The sequence below is a fragment of the Poeciliopsis prolifica genome, unplaced genomic scaffold, assembly GCF_027474105.1.
Source record: "Poeciliopsis prolifica strain line A6 unplaced genomic scaffold, Auburn_PproV2 SCAFFOLD018, whole genome shotgun sequence".
NCBI classification, from domain to species: Eukaryota; Metazoa; Chordata; class Actinopteri; order Cyprinodontiformes; family Poeciliidae; genus Poeciliopsis; species Poeciliopsis prolifica.
Genome location: NW_026562393.1, coordinates 10,053,686 through 10,067,085, shown reverse-complemented (window position 1 = coordinate 10,067,085; position 13,400 = coordinate 10,053,686). Strand labels below are relative to the sequence as shown.

At 35.9% G+C, this 13,400-nt stretch overlaps 1 protein-coding gene across 3 annotated transcripts in view; it reads left to right on the top strand.

The window, feature by feature from the left end:
* adam11 (ADAM metallopeptidase domain 11) overlaps positions 1-13,376 on the top strand; it is a 30,179-nt gene extending 16,803 nt beyond the window's left edge. Inside the window, exons 10-28 of one of the 3 annotated variants that reach the window (XM_055043096.1) lie at positions 429-503; positions 592-663; positions 1,917-2,083; positions 2,767-2,851; positions 2,926-3,016; positions 3,878-3,929; positions 4,305-4,404; positions 5,019-5,090; positions 5,432-5,524; positions 6,643-6,723; positions 6,798-6,848; positions 6,928-6,991; positions 7,221-7,326; positions 8,015-8,134; positions 8,207-8,375; positions 8,631-8,745; positions 9,552-9,642; positions 10,328-10,345; positions 11,634-13,376. In XM_055043096.1, coding sequence (XP_054899071.1) covers positions 429-503; positions 592-663; positions 1,917-2,083; positions 2,767-2,851; positions 2,926-3,016; positions 3,878-3,929; positions 4,305-4,404; positions 5,019-5,090; positions 5,432-5,524; positions 6,643-6,723; positions 6,798-6,848; positions 6,928-6,991; positions 7,221-7,326; positions 8,015-8,134; positions 8,207-8,375; positions 8,631-8,745; positions 9,552-9,642; positions 10,328-10,345; positions 11,634-11,649 — 1,638 coding nt within the window. In that variant the 3' untranslated portion in view covers positions 11,650-13,376. Of the gene's footprint in view, positions 1-428; positions 504-591; positions 664-1,916; positions 2,084-2,766; positions 2,852-2,925; positions 3,017-3,877; positions 3,930-4,304; positions 4,405-5,018; positions 5,091-5,431; positions 5,525-6,642; positions 6,724-6,797; positions 6,849-6,927; positions 6,992-7,220; positions 7,327-8,014; positions 8,135-8,206; positions 8,376-8,630; positions 8,746-9,551; positions 9,643-10,327; positions 10,634-11,633 lie in introns of those variants that run through there. The other 2 variants (XM_055043094.1, XM_055043095.1) reach the window with 2 other exon arrangements.
* Positions 13,377-13,400: the final 24 nt, after the last annotated feature.

Sequence of the window (13,400 nt, the reverse complement as noted above, 5' to 3'; positions counted from 1 at the left end):
ACTCTGTAAGTTATGAGTTATTTCTCTTAAAAAAATACAAATTTTCAACTGTAATGCGTGATTGAGCGAGTATTCAGTTTAAATTAAAAAAATACTTTATTAATTTGAGGCTCTGCTGCAGTTTGACATCAAGATAATTTGACATCAAGATAATTTCAGCTCCAAACGTTTATTTACTTGTTTCAGAAATATGATATATTCCTTTCAGCAGCAGCTGAAGCAGAAAGATTTCTGCTTTATAAATGTTCTGGAAGTTTTCCTCTCAAGGACAGAGGTAGAGTTTCACCATCATCAGCAGGTGTGAGTCTGTCCATGCAGAGCGGCTGCTGGCTGCACCTGCTGCGTTTGCTTCATGTGTGTCTGATGACTGAAGGTTATTTTCACATCGTAAACATTCGGCTCAGGGTTTGTGTCTGTGTCTCCCTCAGGCGAGGCGAGGCCAGCGCACCGTTCAGACCGAGACCAAGTACATCGAGCTGATGGTCGTTAACGATTATGAGCTGGTAGGTGAGCGTTTTGCTCCGTTTCTCACCTGTTCAGTCAGGTAAGGAGAGCCACTCAATGATCAAATCTCCGCTTTGTTTCTGTTAGTTTGTGCAGCTCCGCAGGTCAACGTCTCAAACAAAGATTTTTGCCAAATCCGTAGTGAACATGGCCGACTTGGTGAGAAATTTTTTCGTTTAGAAATATAAAAGTTTAGTACAGAAAAGACGCAAAATAAATGAGAATTTAGAAATGTTTTGTAGTTTGCCAAGTTTTCTCTTTAAAGATTGTTTGCAAAGCAAAAAGTTTTGCTGGTTACCATGGAAAGCAATTAATCAACTCCTCGAAATAAATAAGTAAAATATATATTGGAAAATATTTAGTTTTATTGGAAAAATCAGCGGTGTCAGTGATTTTGTCAAATATATTTATAGTGTTTTTCTTTTTCTTTTATCACACCCGAATTAAAAGCTGAGTTTAAAAACAATAATTCTGGGTTATGTTTTACTACTGCAATAAAATTCATTTAAATTTAAAAATAATTAATCTCAAAGGGAAATTATAAAATTAAAATTCATGACTTAGAGCTGGGTGATATGGCCTTAAAATGTTATCACAATGTTGGTCTGGTATTATTATTTTTATTGTTATTAATAATTAAGTTATTATTGTGATAACCATAAAAGTGACGATACAACTATTTATTGCACCTTTTCACACAGAAAAGCGTGATATGTACCAGTAATCTGCTCTCTGCAGGATTTAACTTTATCCTCAATTGTTTTAATTTGTATTAATTCTGTTACTGAACAAAAAGTGGAGAAAATATTAAAGCTAACAATCTCCACACTAAGAACTATTTAGTTTTCTTGAAACACCATTAATTGGAATTTATTGTGGCAACAATAAATTAAAATCATGATAAGCAATGTATCATTATAAATAATAAATTATATGATAATCCCCAGAAATCTGAAATTATTTGTATTGGTGTTGCTGTTTTTGGAAGTTTTATCAAATTATGAAAAATTTTAATAAAAAAAGCAATGTAAGAATAGTTTTAGTAGTTCTAAAACTACTATTTCTAGTAGTTTTAGAAAATTATTTTGGTCTGAAATTTGTTGAGATAAATGAAAAGGCTGCAAATAAACATTAGACTCATAGAAACATGAGGATTTTTCGAAAAATACACAGAAATGCTTTTGTTTGTATTCATTCCTGAAGCTTAATATGAAATTAAATGGGTAAAAAAAGCTTCAGAAATCATTAAACATCAATACGTTATCCCAATTTACGGCAGGCTTTTAGTTAATTATCTTTGGTTTCACGTTTTCTCTCAGCTCAGTTCCGGCTGAATATTTATCAATCAAACTGATTAAAACTGCAGTAATGAATCAGATCCTCACCTGTTGCATAATTAACCCTTCGTTCAGATCTACAAGGAGCAGCTCAACACCCGCATCGTCCTGGTCGCCATGGAAACCTGGTCGTCCCAGAACAGGATCGCCGTCGGCGACGACCCCCTGCTGACCCTGAGAGACTTCATGAAGTTCAGGAAGGAGAGCATCAAGCAGCGCTGCGACGCCGTGCATCTCTTCTCGTTGAGTTTACTTTTATTTCTTTGACTGATCTCTGAACTGAGAATTAAAGGCACAAAGAAAAACATGTTTTAGTTACATAAATAAAGTCGTAATATTGCAAAAGTAAAGACATAATGGAGAATTAAATCATACGAGAAGAAAGTTTTATTATTACGACAATAAACTAATAATATTACTACTTTTATTGTTGAATTACTTTATTGTTATGGTATTGCTTTATTTCTACAATAGTATGAGTTTATTCTTGTATTATAATACAAGAATACAGACTTAATTGTCATTATTTTGACTTTATTCTTGTGCAACTTTATATCTCTTAATATTATGATTTTATTCTCTTAATAGTAAGACTTAATTCTTGTAATTTTAGGACTTTTTTCTCAAAATATTTTCACTCTTTTCTCATTGTTTAAACTATTATACAACTTTATTTTCATGACATTATTACTTTATTCTTATCTGACTTTATTGTCATTATTTCAACTTTATTCTTGTATTATTTGCTTATTGAAATACTATGACTATTTTCTTGTCATATTATGACTTTATTCTTATTATTTCGACTTTATTCTTCTTATTTTTTAACTTTATCCTCCTAATTTATTTTATTTTGCTTTCTTAGCGCGGCCCTAATACTCCGTCATACTGGTTGTTTCATCCAGTCTCATCGATTGTTTTTCAGAGGGAGGACGTTCATGAGCAGCCGCAGCGAAGCCGCTTACATCGGGGGGATCTGCTCCCTGACGAGGGGCGGCGGCATCAACGAGGTGAAGGAAGAACTGCGGCGTCCTGCAGCCGCCAGGATAACTTTCCCTGATTTATTTCCTGTGTGGCTCCTCAGTTTGGCAGCGTGGGTCCGATGGCCATCACTCTGTGTCAGAGTCTGGGGCAGAACGTCGGCATGCTTAGGAACAAAGAGCGAACGGCTGCAGGTGAACTTCAGAAACAAAATGGCCGACACTGAAGAGAACGACTCAAACCTTATACATTCATGGCTGTTTTACTTTGAAAACTGTTTATATCGCCATTTTTGGCATCATTTTTTAGTCACAACTTTACATATTTGAGGTGAGAAAGTAATTTTATTTTATTTCAAATACTGCAGTGAAATAAAATAAAATTAAAGTAAAGTACAGTAAAGTAAAGTAAAGTACAGTTCAATTTATCTAAGTGGGTCTGAATCAATTAATCACAATGGATCAATTATTGGAATAAGTAAGTAAATGGCCAAAATTACCTTTTGTTGAAAGATCTAGATACTCAAAACTGTAACAAAGCCAAAAAAAAAAAATTTTGCAATTAAAATACATTTTAAAAACATATTTGCTGTAAATATGTTTCACACAAAATTCCTCAAGTGAGTTTTAGGTAAAAAAATAAATGAATAAAATCAGTTCGAATTATTAATAAAAAAATTAACATATCACTGAAGTGTTGGAAGTTTTTAATGTATTTTTCATGTCAAAGTATTTTTCACCCACAAATGCTCATTAAATGAACTCTTTTACTGCATTTTAGACAACAAAATGATTATTTGTTCATTTGAATTGTCTTATTCTAATAATGTATAAAATATGCTTTAAATCAGATGAATTTTTATCCGATTTTCCTATTAATTGACGGAATAATCAATTACTAAAATGACTGAAACCAATAAAACATTTTTCCATCTTTAAAACCTATGCACAATTATTGAAAACTGCTGTTACTTTGACTGGTCCATGGGAGTAAGCTTCATCTCTGTAGAATATATTTAATCTTTTTCAATCACAGAAGTGCTTGTGTTTGTCCAGGAGGCTGCAGGTGTCCAGATCCATGGCTGGGCTGCATCATGGAGGACACCGGGTACGGAAGATTTTCAGGGAAATAAACGTTAACTTTATGTGTCTTGCAAAAATGGAGCAGCTTCTTCCACATTTTCTGTTTCCTTATGTGGTTTGTCACATTTTCTTCTTCTTCAATGGATTCACATTGAGACTAAAATACAAACAGACTCTTTTTTATTAATATACATCTTTAAGATTTTTTTCCGGCCTCATTTTTCTTTCATGTCGCCATTGTGCTCCTTTTTACTGAACGCGAACATGTAAAACCCTAATTAAATCCATTGAAATTTGAAGTTGTATCACAAAATATTTGAAAATTCAAGAGGCATGAATTTGAACTAACATAAAAAATAAATAAAACTTGTAATGTCTTATTTTTTCCTGCATCCATCAGCTTCCACCTGCCCAGGAAGTTTTCCCGCTGCAGCATAGAGGAGTACATGCGCTTCCTGCAGCAGGGAGGAGGAAGCTGCCTGTTTAACAAACCCACCAAGGTGAGTCAGCTGGCAGCTTCACTTTAAACTAGGGATGGAAGTTATTGATTAATGATTGACTTGAGTTTTCTCATAACATGCTAACTGTGTTAGCCGTATTAAACACTGGCTGTATGAACATGAATTGAGTTTTCCTCTCATTATTACGTTTAGACATATAAAACAGGCAGCTCTTAGGTTGCTGAACAGTTGAATAAAAGATGTAAATAATAATTCCCAGTGAAAAGAGAATTGTTCCTACAGAAAAAGCTTTGTGTAAAGTTTTCACAGTAAAGATGCTTTTCGAGTGTTAACACTTAAAATCCCACCACGGACTCTTTCTGGGTCGTTTCTCATTTCTGATTCGGCTTTCCGCCGCAATATTTGCATCTATAGCAGTCGATACAGAAACAAATGAGATTCTCCGCTTAAGGATGATCAGTGGCGCCCTCTGTTGGATGGTGGCCAAATTACAACACTAAAACACTAATTGTTTGCATTCTTAGTTTAAACACATGTATTAAGACCGTAATATTAGAAAAAAAAACAACTTTTGCTGAGCTGTATTTAAATTAAGTTTTGAACTGCAGTCTTTGAAAATGAGACATGATGCTGTTCTGTTATTCTCTGTGCAGTTGTTGGAACCCTCAGAGTGTGGGAATGGGTATGTGGAGCTGGGAGAGGAATGTGACTGTGGATCCCTGATGGTGAGCATAACCCTATTAGCACCTCTGACATAATATAAAATAAGCATTTATTACAGTAGCATAATATCAAGCTAAAAAAATCCCACTGCCACGATTTTTTTGTGGTGTAATTTTAGCGAATGGTAGCAAAGCGTGGCATTTTATACCAGCTGTGAACACATGAAGTTTGCTAAATAAAATAAATAACTTCATCTGAAAGTGCACTATGGGCACCAATAACACAAAAGTGGTGTGTTTATACAAAAGAATGCCACTTGCAAATAATCTCAAAGTGTTAAATTGAAAAGGATTTCAGGTTTGTTGCTTTGTTTTATGTCTTTTAACGTGTGTCTGGCCTTTAGGAGTGCAGTCAAAGTGGAGCCAATTGCTGCAAGAAGTGCACTCTGACCCACAATGCCATGTGCAGCAACGGGCTGTGCTGCAGGGACTGCAAGGTGAGCTCCGCTGGCTTTCATCTCCAACTTAATAATAAATGTTTCCAGGAGGTAGAAGTTTTGCCAAAACTCAGTGAAGGTCATGAAGCCTCTCTGAGTTGGAGAACTAAATATTGGACTTAAATTTTGCTACACTAAATTCTGGTAACAGTTTTCTAAGTACTTTGTTAGGACTGCAGTCCAATGGTTGTGTTCTGGTAGTTCTATTATGCAAAATTCAAATTTGGACATTTTTATGCTTCCATTTTGGTTTCTACGCCTTCTAAAAACAACCTGAGCGCTTAAAGGCCACCCAGCAGAGAGTTTTTGGGGTTTTTTGGGTTAAGTCATGTGGCGTCGTTACCTAGCAACCCTAGTGAAGCCCAGCCTGTGACCCAGCAACCCAAATTGAACTCCAGCATGTTTGGTCAGCTGTTTTTACCACTGTATGCACAAAGCCTATCACAATAGTCAAATATCGCATGATAAATTAAGACAAACTCAATAATTGGTTTATAGTTTTTCTTTTTTTTCTCCCTTTCTGCCAAAAACCTGAGGATAAAAGTTTTCACTCTGGTGATTTGGCCTCAACTAGCCCTTTTTTGAAGGACAGTTTTGTTTACAAGGACTTCAAAATAAATTGTATTTGTTGTTTTGTTTATTTTTGAATATTTAAAATGTCTTCCAGTTCTTGTGTTAAAACGTTCATTAGAATTTAAAGTTTACTGATTTTTGAGAATGTGTTCTTGCATTATTATTCTGCCTATACTGTTATATTACTTGGGAAAAAAAGCAACAATATTATTTTTTAATTAATTGTCCAGCTAAATTTGTTATTGTAACAGGCCTAGAATGCGCTGTACAGTGGCTGCTGGAAACAAATGTTTTGTTGTTGATTTACCATCTAGAAACTACTTGCTGGATTCTTTTTGTTTGTGCAGAAAAGTCCACTTCTGCTTTTCAAAGCTGTACAGAATCATTGTTTAAGAATGATTTTGTGCAAAAAAGTAATGAACATGTTTTTACAGAAATATGCTGACCTGCTAAAGGAAGCATAATAGGTCACCTTTAAAAAATAAATTCCTGATAAACACTCACTGATTCCTTTCTCTGTTTTCCGGTGTTTCTCCGTCCTGCAGTACGAGCTCAGAGGAGTGACCTGCCGCGACGCCGTGAATGACTGCGACATTTCCGAAACCTGCACCGGCGACTCCAGCCAGGTGAGAGAAGAACTTTTACCAGGTGAACATATTCATTCATCTAAAACTCAGTCTGATTGATTTGTGTCCTTCAGTGTCCTCACAACGTCCACAAACTGGATGGATACGCGTGTGAAGCTGACCAGGTGAGACTGCATGTTTGTTTGTTTTTTAGCGGTCAGTGAAGTATCTATTTCTGTTTTTAAATATTTTTTATCTCATCAGGGTCGGTGCTATGGTGGCCGCTGTAAGACCAGAGATGGCCAGTGCAGAACTCTGTGGGGTTACAGTGAGTCTGACTTCAATGTTTCTGATGCCACACTGATGCCACACTGCCCCCTAGTGGATCTGACTCTTAAAATCTCCTTTAACTCAACAATCCTGTGGAATGCATTTGAACATTTGAGCTCCTTTGTTTATGTTTTGTTTTTAACACCTGAAATCCTAATAAAAATACTTTAAAATGTGGTTTTATATTTTTTGGCTGTTGATTGAAAGAGTTTATTCTTCTCTCTCAGACTCGGCTGACAGGTTTTGTTATGAAAAGCTGAATTCGGAGGGAACAGAGAAGGGGAACTGTGGGCCGAACCCCGGCGGGCAGGGATGGGTCCAATGCAACAAACAGTAAGAAAATCATCACTGAAAAAGGATAGATGCTTTAATTTGATTAAATCTTTGGTTTTGGAGGATTTTTGTTTCTCGCCAATGCAATCTTTGGTTTTATTAGTTCAGAGTGATGTCATCGTGCCAAGAACCGCCATTTTGTTGGGCAAACCGGTTTACAGCTATTTATTTAAACTGAATGTTAAAATATTAGGGACAGGCTAAGACTATTTTAAAAATAAAGTCTTAATATTATCAGACTAAAGTCTTAATTTTATGAGAATTAAATCACAAAAACTAGCAAAAATAAAAAAATTGTTAGTTTTGCATCGTTGAGCATCTTTGAGCAGCTTTGATATCAGTTCAATAAATACAGAAATACTTTGTTTTAACGCATCAGATTATTATCAGTAACGGGACTTTGAAACTAACGACTGAATTTGTTTTGATAAAGAATCAAATCAGATCTTGATGACTCTCACAATGTCATAGTTTCATTTCATGACTACATTCTCATAATTAAACATTCTAACAGTTTGGCTCAAATTTTTAAAAGCCACTTTTTGAATATATTTTTTGTCATTTGTAATTTATTTTTGAAGAAAAGAAAGTCAAGATTGAATGTGTTAGCCATGTCGCCCGGCTCTACCTTCAGTGTTGACGCTGCCGTGGAGTTTAGCCTCTCGATGTGTTTGCTCTCGTCATGCAGAGACGTTCTGTGTGGCCTGCTGCTTTGCACCAACCTGACAGAAAGACCCAGATTTGGGGAACTGCAGGGAAGACTCACCAGTTTGACGATTCATCACCAGAACCGCTACATGGACTGCAGGTGAAGCCGGGAAAGCGATTGAGAGTCGAAGTTAAAAACCAGGATGCTTGATTGTGATTGTCTGAGTTCCAGAGGGGGTCATGCAGTGCTGGACGACGGTCTGGATCTGGGCTACGTGGATGATGGGACGCCGTGTGGGCCAAACATGATGTGTCTGGAGCGCCGCTGCCTCCCTGTGCCGACCTTTAACCTCAGCTCCTGCCCCGGCTCCTCCTCCTCACGCATCTGCTCCCACCATGGGGTGAGCCCACGACCCTTGACCCCCAGAAAACCTCCCCGCCTAGTCAGTTTGACTTGGTTGTATTACCCAGAATGCCCCGCGCTAGTTCGCTTCCTGCCAAAAGAGCGGTCTCCGGTCTTCGGCCATGTTTAAGCCGAACCAGACTTCACTTCTTTGGTGGTAATTTCTCCCCAAACGAACCGGAGTTTCTAGATTAAAGCGAACTAAACAGGATGGTGTGAATTCAGCCCAACATTTCCTCCCTTTTCCTCTCAGACCTGCAGCAACGAGGTGAAGTGCATCTGTGATCCGGATTACACCGGGAAGGACTGCAGCGTGTTCGACCCAATCCCCACGCCGACCCCACTGGAGGGACCAGACAAGTACAAAGGTAAACACACGGAGACATTTTGGATTATTTACCTAAATCCCCTGGAAAAATATTATCCTTAGCTTCTATGTCAGTTTACTATCTGTATACTTAAAATTTTAAAACGTGTTATTTTAGATTTTTATTATAAATGTTTAAAGAATTTCCTACAAAAATTATTGTTCTGAAGTATACAATTTTTTATTTTATGAAGGATAAACATCTTTTGAAAATTAGATTTTTATTCTGAGGGCTAAAATTTTTATTTAAAAATTTTCTTCCTAAAGAAAAAGTTTTTTTAAATTTTACATTTTTATTATTTTTCTTTTATTAAAGTTTTAAGTGATTAAAAAATTGAAATTTTTTTTTTTGAAAGGATAAAAATGTGATTTAAAATCAGTGGCTCCAAGAATTAAATTACCTGGTAAATTTTCTTATAAGTGAAGAGGTTCATCATAGTTTATTCATTCTGTAAACACCTAGTGGATGAACAAAGTTTGAATAAATACACTACAGAAATACTGAGTGTGTATTGGTTCACCAAGCAGTAACTTTCTCTGTTGTTTTAAAATAAAAGTTTAAATTGCTCTTAAACTGTGTACAGAAATTAAAAATCAAGATGGCTGGGAAATTAAAAGAGTCCTTTCTGAATACTTCCAGTTTCTCCCCAGAACCAAGTTTCTGTTTAACCTTTTCTAAAGATTATATTTGGATTTAGCGCTATGTTTTTTCCTTCAGACCTCAGTTTGGTCTGAAATCCTCCAGGTTTCCATTACAACATAAACTTTCTCGCTCCGCTCTCATTCTGGCCGACTTCGCTCCCACAGGTCCCAGTGGCACCAATATCATAATCGGGTCGGTCGCTGGTGCGATTCTGCTGGCTGCAATAATCCTTGGGGGAACCGGCTGGGGATTTAAGTAAGAGTCCTGGTTCGGTGCATGTCTGCATGTCTCTTTGTTTGTTTACGCTGCTGCATGTGCAGGTTGTCAATCTACATCTTCTGATATTAAATTCATATTTAAAGCATAAACGTCTTGTTTAAAAAGGAACTGCAGCTCTACCAGTAAGCAGAGAGAATATTTATATAATTTGCTAATGACTATTCTCTATGGGAAAATATGACACTGCTCAAAATGGACACATTTTTAAAGGGAATGTTTTGGAATATAATTATAAATTATTGTGGTATTTTATTAAACTATTGACTTTATTTGGAAAAATGTGTCTGGCAGGAAAATATCTTTGATCCTCAGATCCTAGTTTGACCAAAAGTGTTGACAATATTTTGGGAGAAAAGTGTGTGAGACAGAAATCTGCAGTTATATCTAGAAATGTTTTGTTTGCTAATATTTGTAGATATAACTGCAGATTTCTGTCTCACCACCCAAAGGAACAAACACGTTTACTGCTGTCATCTCAGGAACCTGCAGCAGCAGTTTAGTCTGTGAAATGATAGAAAACTCATCTGATTCCTGTTCACTGCTTCGCTGTTGAAGCTTTTAGGCCGACTGCATGTTTTTCTCTTTGTGCTTCACGCATAAGTGATGGTTGATGATCTGACTGGAGTATTTTTGTTTCATCCTGTTGCCGCTGCCAATCCAGGAACATCCGGAAAGGACGGTACGACTCAGGATTTTAATCCTAATCCAGTCCTGGAACATCGCTGGTCTTAGTTTCGGTTTTGTGCACACTTTTAATTTAAAGCACTTTTAAAATATTCATAGATATCTGAGTGGTTTTATGTTTGTTTGCATCTGTTACCCAGTACTGAAAAACTGTGGTTTGTAGACGTTAATTATATTCACATCAAGATAAACAGAGTTATTACACTTTAAAAACAAAACATATTTGATTTTTTCCATTTTCTGTTTTTTTTTTTCAAATTTTTATTTATTTACCTTTGCTGTGTTTATGCATTTTCATTAATTCTTAGATTTATCAAAACTCACAATTAAGGTGGTAAGTTTCATAAATTATTATGTTATCTGTAGTCACTGATAGCATTCATTAAAAATAAAAAAATTTATAAATTGTTTCCACATTTTTTTTAAATATATTTTTTGCTGTTTTTAATGGGCACAATAGGGTTAAATAAATAGTTGTAAAAAAAATGTAGCAATTCAAAATATACAAACGTTTGTAATTATTTCAAACGTTTGGTTTTCATTGTTTCATATTTTCTGTTCTATAGTTCATTATAAAATAATTTACATTCAGTTGACCAATCGACTGGTTTCTATTAGCTAAGTTTAGAAAATTGTTTCTCAATCTGCTGCGACATAAGAAAATTAAATCAGGGTTTCCTCCAGAAAGCTTTTTAACCTCGGTGCTGGGAGTGCTGGGGCAGTCGTTCATCCAGCCGGCCGCCATGTTTTTGACTTAAAAATGTTTAAAGTTGACAGAAAATTTGAAAATATTACTTGATAGTTACGCATTTTTGGAAGACTGGACGATTAATACCTAACACCGACTATAAAGTCTTAAAAAAGGCAATAATTTAAAAACAAAAGATAAATTAATGCTAAGCCTGGTGAAGCCAAGCAAAGTCTGGTGGCCCGCCAGGCTGATAATATCCTGAAAATGCTTTAAAACTAAAATAATTATGTGCTTTTGCCATAAAGAATTTCAATTTTAATTTCATGTTTTCCACATTTAATAGTGTCAAAAAGTTCTAAAAGTACCTATAATACTGAATTATAGTTACATTTACGTAAATATTTGTGCATTTTCTTTTCTCGATCATTAGAGCGGTTTTTATTTTATTATTGTAGTGGAGAATAGTAAATCTAATTTCTTTGGGCTCATTTTCTGATATTCCTGATCTAAAATCTTTGTCTATAATAAGCTCTTTTTCCATTTTCTCCTCTTAATCTCATCTTTTCTGTTCTTTCTTCCCTCTCGTTCCCAGATCTTCAGGAGTTTAAGTTGCTCCTCTCTTTTATTCCTGTCCACTCTGAGGAGACAGAATGGAGACGTCTTCCACTTAACAAGCCGTCGGGCTTTTCGTTTTTCCATTTCCTGCTCCGACTTTGTTGATCTTCACTCCGGCTGAGTTTAGTCTGCCTGGAAGAATAAACCTGAGAACTACGGCGCTCCTTCAGCTGGTCGCCACTAGTTCCTGGGAACCGATTCCTAACTTACAGTCTGCATCACTTCCCGTTTCGTCCTCCTGTCTAACGTAGTAGTTTGGACTTTTATTGCGCATTACCCTTTAGGTATTTTAATGAACTGCTGGAGAGCACAACTATCTCCTTTCTGCAGTGTAAAATCCACAAACTGTTACTGAATGCTGGCTTTTTAGATTAGAATGGTACATTCCACAATAAGAGCCATAATTTCTCCTTTTATGCTGCCTTGACAGGAAATCTGAGGGACAGTTAGTTTGCACTGAATGTATTCTCCCTGCTGTAAAATAAATACTTCCATATAAAATATATCTACATGTGTGCAGGCATATGAAAAAGTTTGGGAACGCCTCCTCATGTCGGCTTTCAAAGTTGCAACTTACTTATGAAGGAAAGCCAATATTTGAATGGCGATATGTTTGTTGGAGTTTCAGACATTATGCTTTCTTCTTTGTAAGATGTTGTCATGCAACCGCCAGGGGCCATACTGGCAGGAAAAACTACACAGACCACACAGAGCTGGCTAGTCTGCAGTTTTCCAGTTTTGCAACAATGATGGACTCATGTTGTGATTCTCGAGTAACTGAGGGAAAGTTACAGATAGAAGCTTTTATCGCATCCATAAAATATGACGGCACATTGGGGCCAATAGGAAAGAAAAAGGAGTTTAGTTTTACCAAAAAGTGAAAAAATAGAAATGTTTAGATTAATGTCAGAAATTTTCTAGAAAGACAAAAGCATGAAAATTTCAGGTTTCAAAAGTTAAAAATTTGTGAGAAAAAAAAAATACATTTGAGCTTAATTTCAGAAATTTTCTTGGAAAAAAACCATTGAAATTTCTGAATTTCAAAAATCAAACATTTGCTGAACAGAAATTATAAAATTAATCAGAAATATTCCTGGGAAAAAAGAAACTTGGAAATGTTTTTGGAAAAGTTTCAAAAGTTGTTCTTTTCTCTGCATTTTGTCATAAGTTAAATAATCTACTAAATCACCATTTGTTTTCTTCAGAGATCGCCCCAGTTTGAAGATGCTGCTTGGAAATTTAGCGTGAATTATTATGGAGGTTGTCGGATTCCCAAACGTTTCCATGTGACTGTACTTATGCATACAGATATGGTGCTGTAGTAAAAGCTTTGGGACTCAAGTGACAGCAGTGATTCACTGCCACCGTGAACGGAAGCACAAGTCTTTTATTGGAGACTCTTCTTCCTGCCTGCCGCTGAACAATTAGCCAGAAAGGGTCCAAAATCTGTCCTGGGGGCGATTTGACCATAAAACAACCAAATCAGACTGGAAACGTCATGTTGTGTTTTGCAAAAATATTGATGCAGTAACTTTATTACATTTAAATGTGTAAACCTGGAATTTTATGTGCTTGATGAGCAGCAGCTTTTGGGCTGTATCTTTACCATCTTTTCCCATTAAAAACTAACATTTTTGCCACTTGACTCCTGCATAAAGTGGATTTTTCCTCCCAATTCAAAAAAATGCACCACTTTGTGTTGATCTGTGACATAAAATTCCAATAAAATACATTGACGTTTTAG